Source organism: Sinocyclocheilus grahami, unplaced genomic scaffold, assembly GCF_001515645.1.
Source record: "Sinocyclocheilus grahami isolate Dianchi unplaced genomic scaffold, SAMN03320097.WGS_v1.1 scaffold734.1, whole genome shotgun sequence".
Taxonomy (NCBI): domain Eukaryota; kingdom Metazoa; phylum Chordata; class Actinopteri; order Cypriniformes; family Cyprinidae; genus Sinocyclocheilus; species Sinocyclocheilus grahami.
Window position 1 is genome coordinate 307,893 of NW_015505913.1, and position 16,153 is coordinate 324,045.

Genomic DNA, 16,153 nt, shown 5'->3' on the forward strand with positions numbered 1-16,153 from the left:
TGTGATAAATACCATGGTATTATCATACATTACTGTACTATGGTCCTCCTGTCACATATAAAGTGTTGGGCCGTTCACACCATTCAGCTGCTGCTTTCTATTGTTTTGCGGTGTAAACATGCGCTAGATGACTTACTCGCGTGTGATTGGTCCGCTGTTTTCAGGGTGGAGCCCACGGAGGCGGGAGACTATCAGATCTGCTTCGACAACAACTTCAGCAGGTTCTCCGAGAAGATGGTCTTCTTCGAGGTCATCATGGACAGCCCAGCCAATGACGGCGGAGCGGACGATGAGTGGGCGGGGCTTGGAGAGCCAGAGAGCCTATTAGAGTACAAGCTGGACGACATAAAGGCGAGTGAATCTGATGTCAGAGTCACATGATTACGTAGTGCTGATGTATAAAGATATTAAGTGAATGCGGTTCTGTGGGCTGCCTCTGTCTTCCACAGAAACACAAACCAGCTCGGTGTGCTTTTCAGGGGTTTTTTATGGGAATGTGTTTAATTGAAAATAATAATTTACTTTAAGCGGTGTTATTTTGCCATTATTTATATGATATAGTATTTATTAATATTTCATTTAACATATTATTTGTTACTAATTTTATGTGCTTTTGTCATTTTTTTTATCTTGCTTAATTTCAATTTTAGTCCTTAAACCTATTTCATTGGGGGTTTTTTTTAATCTAATATTTATTTCAGCTCTATTTCAATTACCAAAACATTTTTGAATAGTTTTAATTTATTAATTAACAGTAATAGCACTGACTTTAAGCAAAATCTAATTCTTAATTACATCTATATGGGCCAGAATTGGTTAAAACCCGTTTTTTCCAAAAAATATATTTATTTATTGTAAATATATTTTTTTGCTATTTTTTTTTCCAGAGGTAAATCAATAACAGTTACATTTTTAACAATATTTCAAGTGTAATTTTGAATCCAATTTGTTCTTTGTAAAAGGCATAACGTTGATCAAACTGATTTCAAAGTTAAGGGTTCATTAGTTTGAATATACATTGAACCAAAAGCTATCATAACAGCTTAGTTGATAATTCAGTATACTTTATTTCTGAGAAAACATCCCATGTTTCGGTAGTGACAGTAATGCTTTGGTAGCGACATACTAACAAACATAATAACTCGCTTACTAACAAACATACTAATTCACATACTAAAACACTAGTAACTTGCATACTAACTTGCATACTAACTTGCATACTAACTTGCATACTAGCTCACATACTAACTCACATACTAACAAACATACTAACTCACATACTAACAAACATACTAATTCACATACTAACTTGCATACTAACAAACATACTAATTCACATACTAACTCACATACTAAAACACTAGTAACTCGCATACTAACAAACATTAACTCACATACTAACAAACATACTAACTCACATACTAAAAACACTAGTAACTTGCATACTATCTCACATACTAACAAACATACTAACTCGCATACTAACAAACATACTAATTCACATACTAACTCACATACTAAAACACAAGTAACTCGCATACTAACTTGCATACTATCTTGCATACTAACAAACATACTATCTCGCATACTAACAAACGTACTAACTCGCATACTAACAAAAATACTAAAACAAGTAACTCGCATACTAACAAACATACTATCTCGCATACTAACAAACGTACTAACTCGCATACTAACAAAAATACTAAAACAAGTAACTCGCATACTAACTTGCATACTATCTCGCATACTAACTCACATACTAAAACACAAGTAACTCGCATACTAACAAACATACTATCTCGCATACTAACAAAGATACTAACTCGCATACTAACAAAGATACTAACTCACATATTAACAAAGATACTAACTCACATACTAAAACACTAAAAAACTGCATAACTGTACTAAAATATTGTTTATTTCTCCCAAAAATGGGGAATGTGTGTTCCCTTTTGTCATGGAGTACACACGGGACACATTTTCTAACATAACGTTTCATAATTTACAAAGAAAATATAAAATAAATATTTTTTGAACTTTGAAAGAATCAAAAAGATCTTTTTAAAAACAACAATAAAAAAAAATACAAAAATTATTTCAATATAATTTTCATAAGTTTAAATTTAGGGGTTAGGGTTCGGGACAGCCTCCTCCCAATTGAAAGAAATTATGATTTTATAAGCTTACTAATATTTTAAATATTATTATAGGTTTCAACAGAGAATAAAAGGGTCTTAGTAAGCATCTAAGATTTTGAATATTTAAATGCTTTTTAAATGTGTTTTGGTTGTGGGACAGCAGTTTGCACCAGTTCTGTAGAATGGCCCATATGTAATATATATACAGTGGGTACGGAAAGTATTCAGACCCCCTTACATTTTTCACTCTTTGTTATATTGCAGCCATTTGCTAAAATCATTTAAGTAAATTTTTTTCCCCTCATTAATGTACACACAGCACCCCATATAATCAGTGGGAAATTGTTTATTTATTTGAAAATAATCTCAAAACATTAAATAAAGCTTTAATTTACTTTAAGCAGTACATAAAGCATTTACTTTATTTTATACATATATATATATAACTTATTTTATATTTTTCTTTTTCTCACACACACACTTCTTTTAATTCTAATTTTCGTCAAATTTAAGATCTTAAGTTTGTTTTTCATCTAATAATCCAGTTTTAATGTCAGTTACCAGACAATAACAACACTTTAAGCAGAATATAATTTCTTATTTAAATACTATACTCTTTCCGGGTCAGACGTGACTTGATCAGATCTGACTGAATCTGGAGGATGAAGTGTGATGTCTGTGTGTCTGCTGCAGGAGTCGATGGAGACGGTTCACCGGCGGCTGGAGCGCAGTCGGCAGATGCAGACGGTCCTGAGGGCCTTCGAGGCGCGAGACAGGAACCTGCTGGAGGACAACCTGTGGCGGGTCTCCTTCTGGTCCTGTGTGAACCTGCTGGTGCTGCTGAGCGTGGCGCTGACGCAGGTCTGCAGCCTCCGCTGGCTGTTCTCCGACAGGAGGAGGGTCTGCTCCTGACACGCTCCAGAGACCTGCACGTGATGAGGAGAGACGTGCTGCGAGGAGGCAGGGCTTCATGTCTTCCTGTCGCCTCAGTGTCGTAGCGCTGTCTTTTTTAGTCCCGTCATTTCATGGCGTGAGACGATGCTGTTTCGGGAAAATGTGAAAATGTGCCGTCAGTCAACAGGGAACCTTCTGTACAGATCTGTGCTTTTTTTAAAGAGTTTTACACAATAAACCAATCAAACGTGTCGTGTTAAATCTTCTGTTTGCTTTCTAAATACAGTCATGGTTCGTCAGTGCACATTATTCTAAAGAATGAAGATCAAGTTGTAACGTAATAACTGATGAGTTTCCTTTTCATCAGATGTCATTAACCCCTCGTATTCACACAGAGACCGTCACATAGAGGCACTTCTCCATTAGATGAATCCATGGATACGATCCAGCTGTGTTTTACTCATTAAACATCCACTCACTTGGAAATACGTCACATTACGTAAAAAGGTTTGCGAACTCCGTTTCATGTTCAATTTTCAGGATTTAAGGAAAAAAACATTTTAGTACAGAAAAATAAAACACTAATTATCAATTAAACCATAAATAAAAGAATTAAACAAATACAAAACACTTACCAAAAATGAAATCATAAAAAAAGTACATTTTTTACTGATTAGTATTTTTTTTTTTTACATAAATTCATTTTTTTATGATTTAATTTGTTTTGTTTAATATTAAATTATTTAATGTAATTTTTGTTTTACATTTAATTTTGTTACATTATGATTTCATTAATTTTTAGTTTTATTTTAATTCGTTTTTATATTAAAATTATTTGTACGTTTTTCAATTGTTTCATTTTAATTTTTGTATATTTAAAATTATAAAAGTATCATAGCGCATCACTTTCTATAAAAAGTAACTAAGTAACGCAATTAGTTACATTTTACGGAGTAACGCAATATTGTAATGCATTACTTTTAAAACTTTCCCCAACACTGGTGATCACTGTGTAGCTGTATGAAAAAAAACGGTATTAATTTCTATTGCCCAGCTTCCCTCAGACGCTACAAACCCCGCAGAAACTTCACCGATCTCTTCACCACTCACTTACTACGCGCTCAAAGACGCGTCGACCCGAAATAACGCGTTTGAACGCAAATAAAACGGACCCAAGAAGAAGTCGAACTCCAGTTGTCAGAGAGAGAGAAGAAACCACGACCCTTGTCTGCAAACCGCGCGTTTCTATTGGCCACTGCTGATGTCGGTCAAGTCCATCGAGAGCGGCATTGGCAGACAGCGGGTGATCGTAGGAAAATGGGCGGGGCGATAGATACAATTATTAGTTTAACCCGTTTTTCGTTACATATGTGAAATACTTTAGTAAAACTTAGGAGCCGATATTAGTGACCGTATTTTGCGTGTGTCTAATTTACGTGAGTTTAGGAAATTGCTGGTGGTAAAGACAAAGTTGCTTCTCAAGCAACTGAAGCCCCGCCTTAAAACCGTTATTGACCGTTATTGACCGTTATCCTGACAGCAGCTGTCTGTAACCACGAGCTTTTGCTCTTCTAATTTAAGTCTGTTTAAAGTGCAATGTTTAAATATTGTGAGAATTAAAATATACAGTACTTATGTAGGGTATATGGGGGAAAAACGTTCTATTGGCCATACTTACAGCAAGGATATTCTTGACAGATTGAATAAGAATCATCCAGACAACAGCTTCTACACAACAGGATAATTGTGAGTACAATATTAATGCAACAGTTCTACTTAGTTCTATTAACAAACAGTTGATTTTTTAGAAGACTGATGATTATATGTTCTTTAAGATATTTTGAGATTTTGAAAACAAATCTGTTGTTCTTTTGCGTCACACCGTAGGACATAACGCCACACTAAAGGACAGAAATGGTAGTTATTGCTTTAAAGAGAAAGAGAGAAGTATTTTTTATGAATATGTCAAAGAAGAAAGTTTAATTTGGAAACAAACGATATCAACATGTTTTTAATCCAACACAAAAAAAAAATTTCATCAACAAAATTCAGTCAATCAGTACGTAACTGAAACTCTTCTAGAGCCCCCTGCTGCATGTCACAACTAAATATGATTGATATTCAAACTCTATTTATTAAGATGTGAAAGATTTTTTAAAAGTATACGACTGCTCTTTTTAAAGCGTCATTCTATTTACTCTGCGTCATTCTCTTAGGATCTCCTCCCTTCTGCGTAGATCCCTGTTCATTTTCTCTCTATTTCATGTTCTCTCTCTCCCTCAATTCTTTGTCTCAAAAACGCTCTCGGTTACTCACGTAACCTCGGTTCCCTGAGATTAGGGAACGAGACATTGCTAAGTGAATTTCCCTTTCCTCCAAATAATACTGAAGCCTTATTGAATCACGCCAGTGAAACTGGCCAATGGCGTTCGAAAAAAGAGGGGCTCCCACTCTATATAAAGCAGCGCTTGTACGTCATCTATTCAGAATCTTGACTGAAGCAACTTGGCATTCTAAGATCCTGAGCTAGGTGACTCGGCAATAAGAGCAATGTCTCGTTCCCTCATCTCAGGGAACCGAGGTTACATGAGTAACCGAGAGCATTCCCTTTAGATTCGGTCACTCTACATTGCTATGGGAATGTATAAAATCCCGCCGTGTCACAGCGATGGAGCCTGGCTCGACTATGTCAAGTTTCACATACGAAACCGTAATGAGAGCGGCAATGATATTGGCGCTCTTGTTAAACATAGCTCAGGTCTACAGGACCTAGTCGAAACCATGTAAAAGTCAAGGGGGCGCGGAAACTAGAGGATGCCGCGTCACACCAGGGGTGGAGTTAACACCGGTGAAACAGAATGTGAAATGCCGCCGGCTCCGGCACTATCACATATAGATTAGTTGAAGTTTGTTTAATTTAAATGAAATTATGTGTTATGCAACGGTCGTACCGGTGCTCAGATAAGCAGAGTATGATGGTGATCATGTCCTAAAAGACGTGATGAACTATATCATAACAATATGTATGCGACCTAGTCGAAACCACTGAGTCAAGCAGCTCAGATCATAACTGAGGCGGAGTAGGCGCGTGCACTGCTCGCACTGACAGCACATGTGAGGCAAGCGACGACACATCTAGGTTATAAAACCTCGCGAAAGTGCTGGGTGAGGACCAGCCTGCCGCCATGCATATGTCCTGAATAGATATGCCATTTTCCCAGGCCCACAAGGACTCGAGTCCGCGGGTTGAGTGGGCCCGAACCCCTATAGGACATTTCACGCCCTTAGAGCCATAAGCCAAAGCAATTGCGTCAACGATCCAGTGTGACAGCCTTTGCTTGGACACAGGCAGGCCTTTTGTGCGCCCTCCAAAGCATACAAATAGCTGGTTCGAGAGCCTGAACTGTCTACAGCGCTCGATATAAATGAGCACTGCATGTACAGGGCACAGCAAGTGTGTATTAAGCGGCTCCGGCCCAGCCAGTGTTTCGGGACAGAAAGCAGATAGTGTTATGACCTGCCCTTTAAATGGAGTCGAAAGCACTTTAGGCGCATAACCCTTCCTAGGTTTTAAGGTGAGTCTGCAATCACCTGCAATACACAACCTCCTCACAAAACGCGCTGTAGAGACAGTGCCCCTAGCAGACCGCGAGAGCGGCTTCTACAGTCGTTATTTTCTGTTACCAAAGAAAGACAGCGGACTCCAATCTTGGACCTGAGACTGCTGAATTGTGCGCTTTCGAGGCACTCGTTCAAAATGATTATGCTGAGACAAATCCTCTCACACATCAGACCGGGAGATTGGTTTATCTCCGTGGATTTAAAGGATGCTTATTTTCACATTCAGGTAGCCCCACGCCACAGGCATTTCCTGAGATTTGCATTCGAGGGGATAGCGTACCAATTCACGGTCCTACCCTTCGGTATATCCCTGGCCCCTCGTACGTTTACGAAATGCATGGATGCTGCTCTCTCTCCTCTGAAGCAGAGTGGAATGCGGACCCTGAACTATCTCGACGATTGGCTAGTCTTAGCCCAATCAGAGAGTGTGCTGCTCAGCGACAAGCTCAGACTTCTTGCTCATCTTCAGAGCTTAGGGCTGACTGTGAATATGCAAAAGAGCATGCTGGTACCAAGCCAAAACATCTCCTTTTTAGGAGTGGAACTGAATTCAATCAATATGCGAGCGCATCTGTTGGAGGAGCGCTCACAAAAACCGATCAGCTCTCTCACAATCTTCAAGTTAGGGCACTCTCTCCCGCTGAAATGCTTTCAGAGGACGCTCGGCCAGATGGCTGCCGCTTCGACAGTGTGCAAACTAGGGCTCCAACATATGCGACCGCTTCAGCTCTAGCTAAAGGGCCGGGTGCCACAGAGCGCATGGCGCACGGGCACCTTGTGCATCAAAGTGACGTGCGACTGCTGGGATGCGCTGACCCCATGGCACGATATGACTCTGTATCGCCGGGGTGTTCTTATTGGCCAAGTGTTCAGGAGAAAGACTGTTACGACAGATGCATCGAGCACGGGCTGGGGAGCCGTATGCGACGGCAGGCCAGCCTTTGGGACGTGGTCAGAAACTGAGAAGTTGTGGCACATAAACTGTCTGGAGCTCCGGGCTGTACACCTAGTGAGTGCTTTCTCCCGGACATTCTCCACCGTTACGTTCTCATCAGGACGGACAGCATGACAGTGGTAGCGTTTATAAATCATCAAGGGGGCGTGAGCTCGCGGCTGCTGCTGCGGCTGGCGAGAGAGCTTCTTCTGTGGGCTGATCGACACCTCCTCTCCATCCGTGCATGTATCCCCGGATGCCTGAATTACGGCGAGGACTTACTGTCAAAGGGGCGGGGTCACAGTCAATATGATTTGGAGTGTATTCAGCAGGGCGGAGGTGGATCTATTCGCATCAGCGGAGAACACTCACTGCCCGTTGTTTTATTCAACTGCCCAATACCAATAATTCTTGCCTTCCTTCAAGAGCGATTTGATGGTGGTCGTATGCCATCCACATTGAAAGTGTGTGTGGCCACTATAGCAGCGTTCCATGCACACGACGATAATCGCACAATCGGCTGAAATGACCTGATCATACGATTTTTAAAAGGAGCAAGAAGGCTGAACCCTCCTTGCCCTTCCACCCTGCCCACTTGGGATTTGGAGCTTGTGCTTGACGCTCTCACAGGACCCCCGTTCGAGCCCATTCAATCAGCGAGCTTGCGAGCGCTCTCTCTCAAGACAGCGCTCCTGCTCGAGCTGGCCTGTTAAGCGAGTTGGGGACCTGCAGCTGTGATTCTTGGTAGATTTTTTGGCCACTCGAATCATCCTCCTGACAGTGTGCTGGGACAAGATAGACACACGTCCTCTTCCAGGTTGATTCATAACACTTCCAATTGCCCGGAATTTCTTAATTATTGCCTTGGTGGTGGAAATGGGCATTTTCAGTGTTTTTGCTATTTTCTTTCAGCCACTTCCCATTGTGTGAAGCTCAACAACCTTTTGCCGCACATCACAGCTGTGTTCTTTGGTCTCAATATATATATATATTAGTCATTGTGGCACAAAATGATAAATTATGACATACTAAGTGCTTTGTATGACTAATTGTGAGATTAAAAAAATCTAAATGTATATATACTTGGTCAAACTTTTGGCTGTCATAAAATTTTTATAATCGCATAATTATGACTGTCATAATTTTGACTATTCATATCATAATCATGACTTTTTATGTCATAATTATGACTTACCAAAGCATGATTTTTTTTTCTTATTTTGCAAAAATGGTCTTCCACACACATAAATGATGAAAGCAACTGCAGAAATAAAGCCAAGGCTGAAAAGTCACTCTGATGATTCTGGAGCAGTTTCTTCTTTAGCGTGTTTGTTCTGATGGGTCTGAAAGCTACCTAAATAAGCGAATCTCTCGCCGCAGATGGAGCAGCAGTAAGGTTTCTCTCCGGTGTGAACTCGCTGATGGACCTTCAGGACGTCTGATCGAGCAAACGTCTTGTCACACTGCGAGCATTTAAACAGTCTTTCTCTGGTATGAATCGTTGTGTGCCTCTGTAAATTAACATACTTTGTTCTGATGGGTCTGAAAGCTACCTAAATAAGCGAATCTCTCGCTGCAGATGGAGCAGCAGTAAGGTTTCTCTCCGGTGTGAACTCGCTGATGGACCTTCAGGACGTCTGATCGAGCAAACGTCTTGTCACACTGCGAGCATTTGAACGGTCTTTCTCTGGTATGAATCGTTGTGTGCCTCTGTAAATTAACATACTTTCTGAACCTCTTCTCACAAACGCTGCAGTGATACGGTTTTTCTCCCGTGTGAATTCTTTGATGAACTCTGAAATGTGTCGGATTGGAAAAGCTCTTCCCGCAGTGGGAGCACAGGTACGGTTTCTCTCCGGTGTGCATGCGCTCGTGACACTTCAGATGGGATTTCTGCCGGAAGCGTTTGTCACAGTGTTTGCACTGATACGGTTTCTCCTCAGAGTGGATTCTCTGGTGTGACTTTAGACTGCCTGACTCTGTGAAGGTTTTCCCACATTCGCTGCACTGGTACGGTCTCTCATTGGTGTGAACACGCACATGTTTCTTCAGATGAGATCCGTGGTTGTAGGTCTTCTCGCAGTGAGGGCACTTGTACGGTCTTTCTCCCGTGTGGATTCGCTTATGAGCTTCCAGATTTGCTTTGGTGCGGAAATACTTTTCACATTCGCTGCACTGGAAAGACTTTTCGTCGTGTGTCTTTATATGAACTTTCATTTTTTGAGCAGTGGTGAAAAAATCCTTCCCGCACTGTTCACAGCGAAACTCCTTCTTCACCCTGTGCTCTTTTGAATGAAGCTTCCTCTCTTCTGCGGATGAAAAGCTGATGTCGCATCTCTTGCAGCTGAAGTCTTTCTGTTCTGTGTGTGTTCTCTTGTATCTCGTTAAGTTTCTCTTTGAGCTCAGTGTTTTTCCACACTTGGCATGAGAAAAACTTTTGACCTTCAGCTGCTCTTTTGATGTTAAGGCTGTTTCTCCATCAGAAGATGAACCGCCTTTGTCATCTGAAATGAACAAAATAATTATAAATTCTGGGTTTAAAAATATACTTGAAAAGAGTTTGTGTGTCATACAGAAATCCTGTAATATCTGTCTATATAAGTCTAGGGGTGAATCATTAATAATAAAAAAATGCAATATGGTTTAGTGTAGTTAATCAATCGCAAAAAGCCTGCAAGTTAATTAAACTCATGCATAGACATTGATAAAGTGAATTTGAAAATTTAACATTCACCACCCATTTACATTTAGTCATTTAGCAGACACTTTTATCCAAAGCCACTTACAAATGAGCACAATAGCAGCAATCAAAACTAACAAAAGAGCAACAATATGTAAGTGCAAATGACAAGTCTCGGTTAGCTTAACACAGTACACGTAGCAATGTATTACTTATATATACACACACACACACACACAAAGAAAAACAAGTAGATAGATCAGAAAAAATAGAAAGCTAGTGTTACTTTTTTAAAATAAGTATAAATAGATATAATCTATAATCTATTTATAAGTATAAATAGATAAAGTAGAATTAAAATAGAATAGAAAGTGCTAAAGTTAGAGGGTCAAACAAAGATGGAACAGATGTGTTTTTAGCCGATTCTTGAAGATGGTTAAGGACTCAGCTGCTGGGATTGAGTTGTGCAGGTCATTCCACCTCCTTCCCGCACTGTTCACAGCGAAACTCCTTCTTCACCCTGTGCTCTTTTGAATGAAGTTTCCTCTCTTCTGCGGATGAAAAGCTGATGTCGCATCTCTTGCAGCTGAAGTCTTTCTGTTCTGTGTGTGTTCTCTCGTGTCTCACTAGATGACCCTGTGAACTCAATGTTTTTCCACAGGTGATGCAGGAGAAACTCTTCAGCTGATTTTTTGAGGTCAAGGCTGTTTCTTCGTCTTCATCAGATGATGAACCAGCAATGGCATCTGAAAGAAACACAACTTTAAAAATCACTTGAACAAAGTTAGACTACATCCACATTAATCTGGATGTTTTTCCGCAATACTTCTGGCACGATCATTTTTTAACAAAATGTGCATTCAGGTAAAATCCTCAATAATAAAAAGCAACTGTTGTTTTCTGCAGTTTAGTTTGTAGTAAATGCTGCTCCACACAAAAGCCTATATCTGCATAATGCTTTGTTATTTTTACAATTAATTAATTAATGAATCTTTATTGTTATTCATAACGTATGAATAATTATGACAATATACACAAAAAACAACCATCATTTGATGTTTATTTTAACGTATAGAGACAGAATACCAACCAAAAAATCCAGAAAAAAAAAACGCATTATATAAAGGTTAGAAACTGATTTGCATTTCAGTGAGTGAAGTAAGTATTTGATCCCCAAGCAAAACATGACTTAGTACTTGGTGCAGAAACCCTTGTTGGCAAGCACAGAGATATGATGTTGTTTGTAGTTGGTCACCAGATTTGCACACATCTCAGGAGGGATTTTGGTCCACTCCTCTTTACAGATTCTTTCTAAATCCTTAAGGTTTCTTGGCTGTGGTTTGGCAACTCTAAGTTTTAGCTCCCTCCACATTTTCTATAGGATTGAGGTCTGGAGACTGGCTAGGCCACTCCATGACCTTAATGTGCTTCTTCTTGAGACACTCCTTTGTTGCCTTGGCGGTATGTTTCGGGTCATCGTCATGCTGGAAGACCCATCCGTGACCCATCTTCAGTGTTCTGGCTGAGGGAAGGAGGTTCTCGTCCAAGATTGTACAGTACATGGCCCCGTCCATTTGCCCCTCAATGCGGTGAAGTTGTCCTGTACCCTTAGCAGAAAACAGCCCCAAAGCATGTTTCCAGCTCCGTGCTCGACTGTAGGGATGGTGTTCTTGGGGTCATAGTCAGCATTTCTCTCCCTCCAAACAGCGAGTTGAGTTAATGCCAAAGAGCTCAATTTTGGTCTCATCTGACCACAGCACTTTCTCCCAAGCCTTCTCGGAATCATTTAGATGTTCTTTGGCAAACTTTAAACAGGCCTGTACATGTGCCTTCTTGAGCCGGGGGACCTTGCGGGCGCTGCAGGATTTCAGTCCATTGGGGCGTAGTGTGTCACCAATGGATTGCTTGGTGTCTGTGGTCCCAACTGCCTTAAGATCATTAACAAGCTCATCCCGTGTAGTTCGGGGCTGATCCCTCACCTTTCTCATGAGGCGAGATCTTGCACAGAGCTCCAGACCGAGGCAGATTGATGGTTGTTTTGTATTTCTTCCATTTCCAAATAATTGCACCAACAGTTGTCTCCTTCTCACCAAGCTTCTTGCTGATGGTCTTGTAGCCCATTCAAGCCGTGTGCAGATCTACAATCTTGTCTCTGACATGCTTTGACAGCTCTTTGGTCTTGTCCATGGTGGTGGGAGAAATTGGAATGAAAGATACAGATTGGGTGGACAGGTGTCTTATCAGTGTTGGGAAAGCTACAAGCTACTCGTAAATTCAAGTAGTTAAGCTACATTCAAGCTACCCTTTTGAAAAAAATTTTTTAATTATTATTCTTTTTTGTACAATTAACATTACAAATAACCAAATAATTATGAAGAATTATAATTAAGTTATAAGTAAAATATTTGGGGTTTAAAACTACATACTGTAATGCAATCATGATTTCAAAGAGTACGGTGAATTCAGGTGGACTGGGACACTTTTCCAAGCCATTTCAAAGACAAAAAGTGTCCCAAACATTTGATTTTGTAAACTATTCGATACACACAATAATAAAATACTATTTACTGAATGGAGACGTCAATCATCAGCTTCGCGCGTGAACATCCTGCCACAACCATCCTTTGCCAAATGATAAGCACACTACAATATCACGATTTTATTATCGGTTCGATTAGTGTTCATTACAAAACTGTGGGGCACAGATTATATTATGACCGTTCATCATTGTAAAATAGACATTTGATCTAGAGTGCAATAAAGAAGAAAAATTCTTAGACGTAGACCGCATTGTAATCTTTGTTTTGCGTAAATTACAGTTGATTAATATGAAATATCCACTCCTGTACATCCTTTGCAACATCATCAGACGATCTTTTGTTGGTGGAAAGACTAATGAACTAATTTAGTTTGTGATTAGTCAGAAGAAGACGCCGCGTGCGCTGCTTCAATGCATTACAGGCTCGTGGCTCGTCAGAACGCAAAACGGAATGTAGCGTTTGGTTGCGCTACACCGCTACTTTACAATAGTAAAAAAAAAAAAAAACCTTGGGAGAAACCAGGCTCAGTCGGGGGGCCAGTTCTCCTCTGACCAGACGAACCAGCAGTTCAGTTCCAGGCTGCAGCAAAGTCACATTGTGCAGAGGACTCATCTGGCTCCTGTGGTCTTGTCCCGGTGGTCGTCTGAGTAAGACACTGTGTCTTATGCACCTAACGAGCTGATATTAGGGATAACTTCTTAAAGGGGTCATATGATGTTGCTAAAAAGAACATTATTTGAGAAGACTCATCTGTGTTACACATGGGCACATAACCAATCTGTGGAGCCAGAACTCTTGCTGGTTGCTTGGGGATCAAATACTTACTTCACTCACTGAAATGCAAATCAATTTCTAACCTTTATATAATGTGTTTTTTCTTGATTTTTTGGTTGGTATTCTGTCTCTTATACGTTAAACCTGCCATAAAAATTACAGACCCTTCATTTCTTTGTAAGTTACAAAATCAGCAGGGGATCAAATATTTTCCCCACTGTGTATGTATATAGTCTCTGCTGACATTCAAGCGCCATGAAAAACTACAAAAGGTCATAAAAGGAAGAATCAAACCTGGAGGAATGAAATCTTCATCATCATCCTCCTCCTCCTCCTCTTCCTCTGCGGTGGTCTCTTCTCCTCGGCTCTCGATCAGGTTCCTGCAGTCCAGCAGTTTGACGGAGCACATCTTCAGCGGCGTCAGAAGAGTATTTACACAAGATAAGGTGCTTCTTCGGAATTACCTTAATTTTAGATTTTTACGATTTTATTGTCTTTAAAACATCACAAATCTCAAAGATCTTTCATATATGATGTCATTTTCACACAATAAATCCTGAAATGATATGTTTATTAGCGTGAAAGGTCAAATATTGTATCACCATAAACTACTGTATATCTGAGTGTTGACAAACCTGTTTGATATTAATATAGTAAAGTACACAGCCTTCATATGGCCAGCCAATAATGTTACTGATTCTAGTTCAAAACAACTTTAATGTAACCTTTACATAACAACAATGCTGAAATCTAGTAGTGTTACTATTAAAACTTAACCTGAGACAAAAAGTGCACAACAAATCATAAACATGTTACCTTTATTTAAGACATGCGTTCAGCTGCTGGATTTGAGGTATTAAGACATGATCCTCTGCTCGCTTCTCTGTACAATCACACACTGGCTGAAAGAAAACTCACATGTGACACATGACGCACTTCCGCCTCCTGCTGGGCTGGAGGGCATCTGCAGCCCGCGGGTGATTGTGGGAAGATAAGTAGGGCACTACAACATTGACAGACGTGATGATTAGTTTAACCTGTTTTTCATTACATAAATGAAATACTTCAGTAAAATAGCCTGTATTATTTAGAACTGTACAGCTGTATGTGTCTGAGATCTCAGACACATACAGCTGTATAATTTATAATTATCTATAATTTACCTGAGTTCATGGTGTTAAAGTTAACTCTGTTTAGTACGGTGGCAGAGAAGTGCAAAACAAATCACAATTCTGAAAACAAAAGAACAAATTACAAACGCAAATGCAAGTCTAAAAAACAAAATAACAAGTCAGAAAACACAAGGACGAATCAGACAAATCGGAAGAGGTAGGTACAGTTTGAGACCGCGCCATTGGTTTGGGATTACTCTCCGCTGATTGGACGAGACATCTGTCAATCACCGTATACAGAGAAGAACCAGCCGAAGAACAGCAGAGTCCTGGTAGAAAGTTCAGAGATGGTGTTAAAGTAGCTCAGTTTAAATGTATTGTATGAATTGCTCTTACTCTGGAATAAAAAATACGGGGTGTCTATTTACATTTAGTTAAAAGTGGCTGTATATCGTCAGCTGCAGCGGCGCAGATGGATAAGTGCGTGTCGTTGGCTTTTTGATGCGATCGACCCGAGTTCGATCCCGCTTTTGCCGAACTTTTTTTTTCTCCCTTTTCAAATCTCGTATCACATCGTAAAGGCATTTATTTTTAATAAAAATAAAGGAAATAATCAAAAAGTTGAAAATAAAGTATGGGTAGGGTTAGGGTAGGTGTAGGGAGGGCTTTATTGTGCCAATAAGGTGGCATCCATTTAATAATTTAAATTATAATTTACACTCAATACGTTATTATTGCATACTGTTTTATAATGTACTACAATACTGAAGCAGATAATTGCCACTATTTGCAACAAGTAGTATACTTGATAGTAGAAATCCTGCTATTTTAACATAGTGTAACTAGATATTTGCACTTAGTGTAAATAGCATATTGCTAAAAATGCTGCTATTTTCACTCAGTGTAAATAGAATCTATTGCTAATACGAGATTTAAAAAGGGAGGAAAAAAAGTTTGGCAAAAGGCGGATCGAACCCGGGTCGATCGCATCAAAAAGCCAAGGGCACACACTTACTTGTCAATGGTGTGACTGTGGAGAGGGTGAGCAGCACCAAGTTCCTGGGTGTGCACATCACAGAGGATCTCTCCTGGACTGACAACACCGCAGCACTGGCCAAGAAAGCACAGCAGCGTCTCCACTTCCTCCGCAAACTGAGAAGAGCCAGAGCCCCGGCCCCCATCATGTGCACCTTCTACAGAGGCACCATCGAGAGCATCCTGACCAGCTGCATCACTGTGTGGTTTTTTGCACTACAATCACTATTTCTTCACTGTTGTTTACTTTACTGGTTTGCACTCTATCTGCCATATGCCTTGTGCTTTATATATATATTTTTACATTTGACCTTATTTGTATATTTGTATAGTTGTATTTTGTATTTAATCTGTATTTATGTTATCTGTATGCACCAAGGGTCTGAGAGTAACGCAATTTCAATTCTCTGTGTGTATGT

The 16,153-nt window shown here is 39.9% G+C and overlaps 4 protein-coding genes across 7 annotated transcripts in view; 1 reads left to right on the forward strand and 3 right to left on the reverse strand.

Annotated features, from left to right (window-relative positions):
- LOC107560590 (lymphotoxin-alpha-like) overlaps positions 1-164 on the reverse strand; it is a 10,034-nt gene extending 9,870 nt beyond the window's left edge. Inside the window, exon 1 of one of the 2 annotated variants that reach the window (XM_016244815.1) lies at positions 137-164. The gene's annotated coding sequence lies outside the window, so the exon portion shown is untranslated. The remainder of the gene's footprint in view (positions 1-136) is intronic. The other variant, XM_016244814.1, reaches the window with a different exon arrangement.
- LOC107560591 (transmembrane emp24 domain-containing protein 1-like) overlaps positions 1-3,312 on the forward strand; it is a 4,454-nt gene extending 1,142 nt beyond the window's left edge. Inside the window, exons 3-4 of the mRNA XM_016244816.1 lie at positions 165-351; positions 2,838-3,312. Coding sequence (XP_016100302.1) covers positions 165-351; positions 2,838-3,056 — 406 coding nt within the window. The 3' untranslated portion in view covers positions 3,057-3,312. The remainder of the gene's footprint in view (positions 1-164; positions 352-2,837) is intronic.
- LOC107560584 (zinc finger protein 501-like) overlaps positions 1-14,476 on the reverse strand; it is a 176,198-nt gene extending 161,722 nt beyond the window's left edge. The window contains exon 1 of one of the 3 annotated variants that reach the window (XM_016244806.1): positions 14,423-14,476. The gene's annotated coding sequence lies outside the window, so the exon portion shown is untranslated. Of the gene's footprint in view, positions 1-14,396 lie in introns of all 3 variants that reach the window. The other 2 variants (XM_016244805.1, XM_016244808.1) reach the window with 2 other exon arrangements.
- Positions 8,883-14,008, reverse strand: LOC107560574 (zinc finger protein 664-like). The gene is made up of 3 exons (XM_016244793.1): positions 13,882-14,008; positions 9,121-10,097; positions 8,883-9,056 (listed from the first exon to the last, which is right to left on the reverse strand). The coding sequence occupies exons 1-3, from the start codon at positions 13,994-13,996 to the stop codon at positions 8,883-8,885; spliced, it is 1,266 nt and encodes a 421-aa protein (XP_016100279.1). The 5' UTR covers positions 13,997-14,008.
- Positions 14,477-16,153: the final 1,677 nt, after the last annotated feature.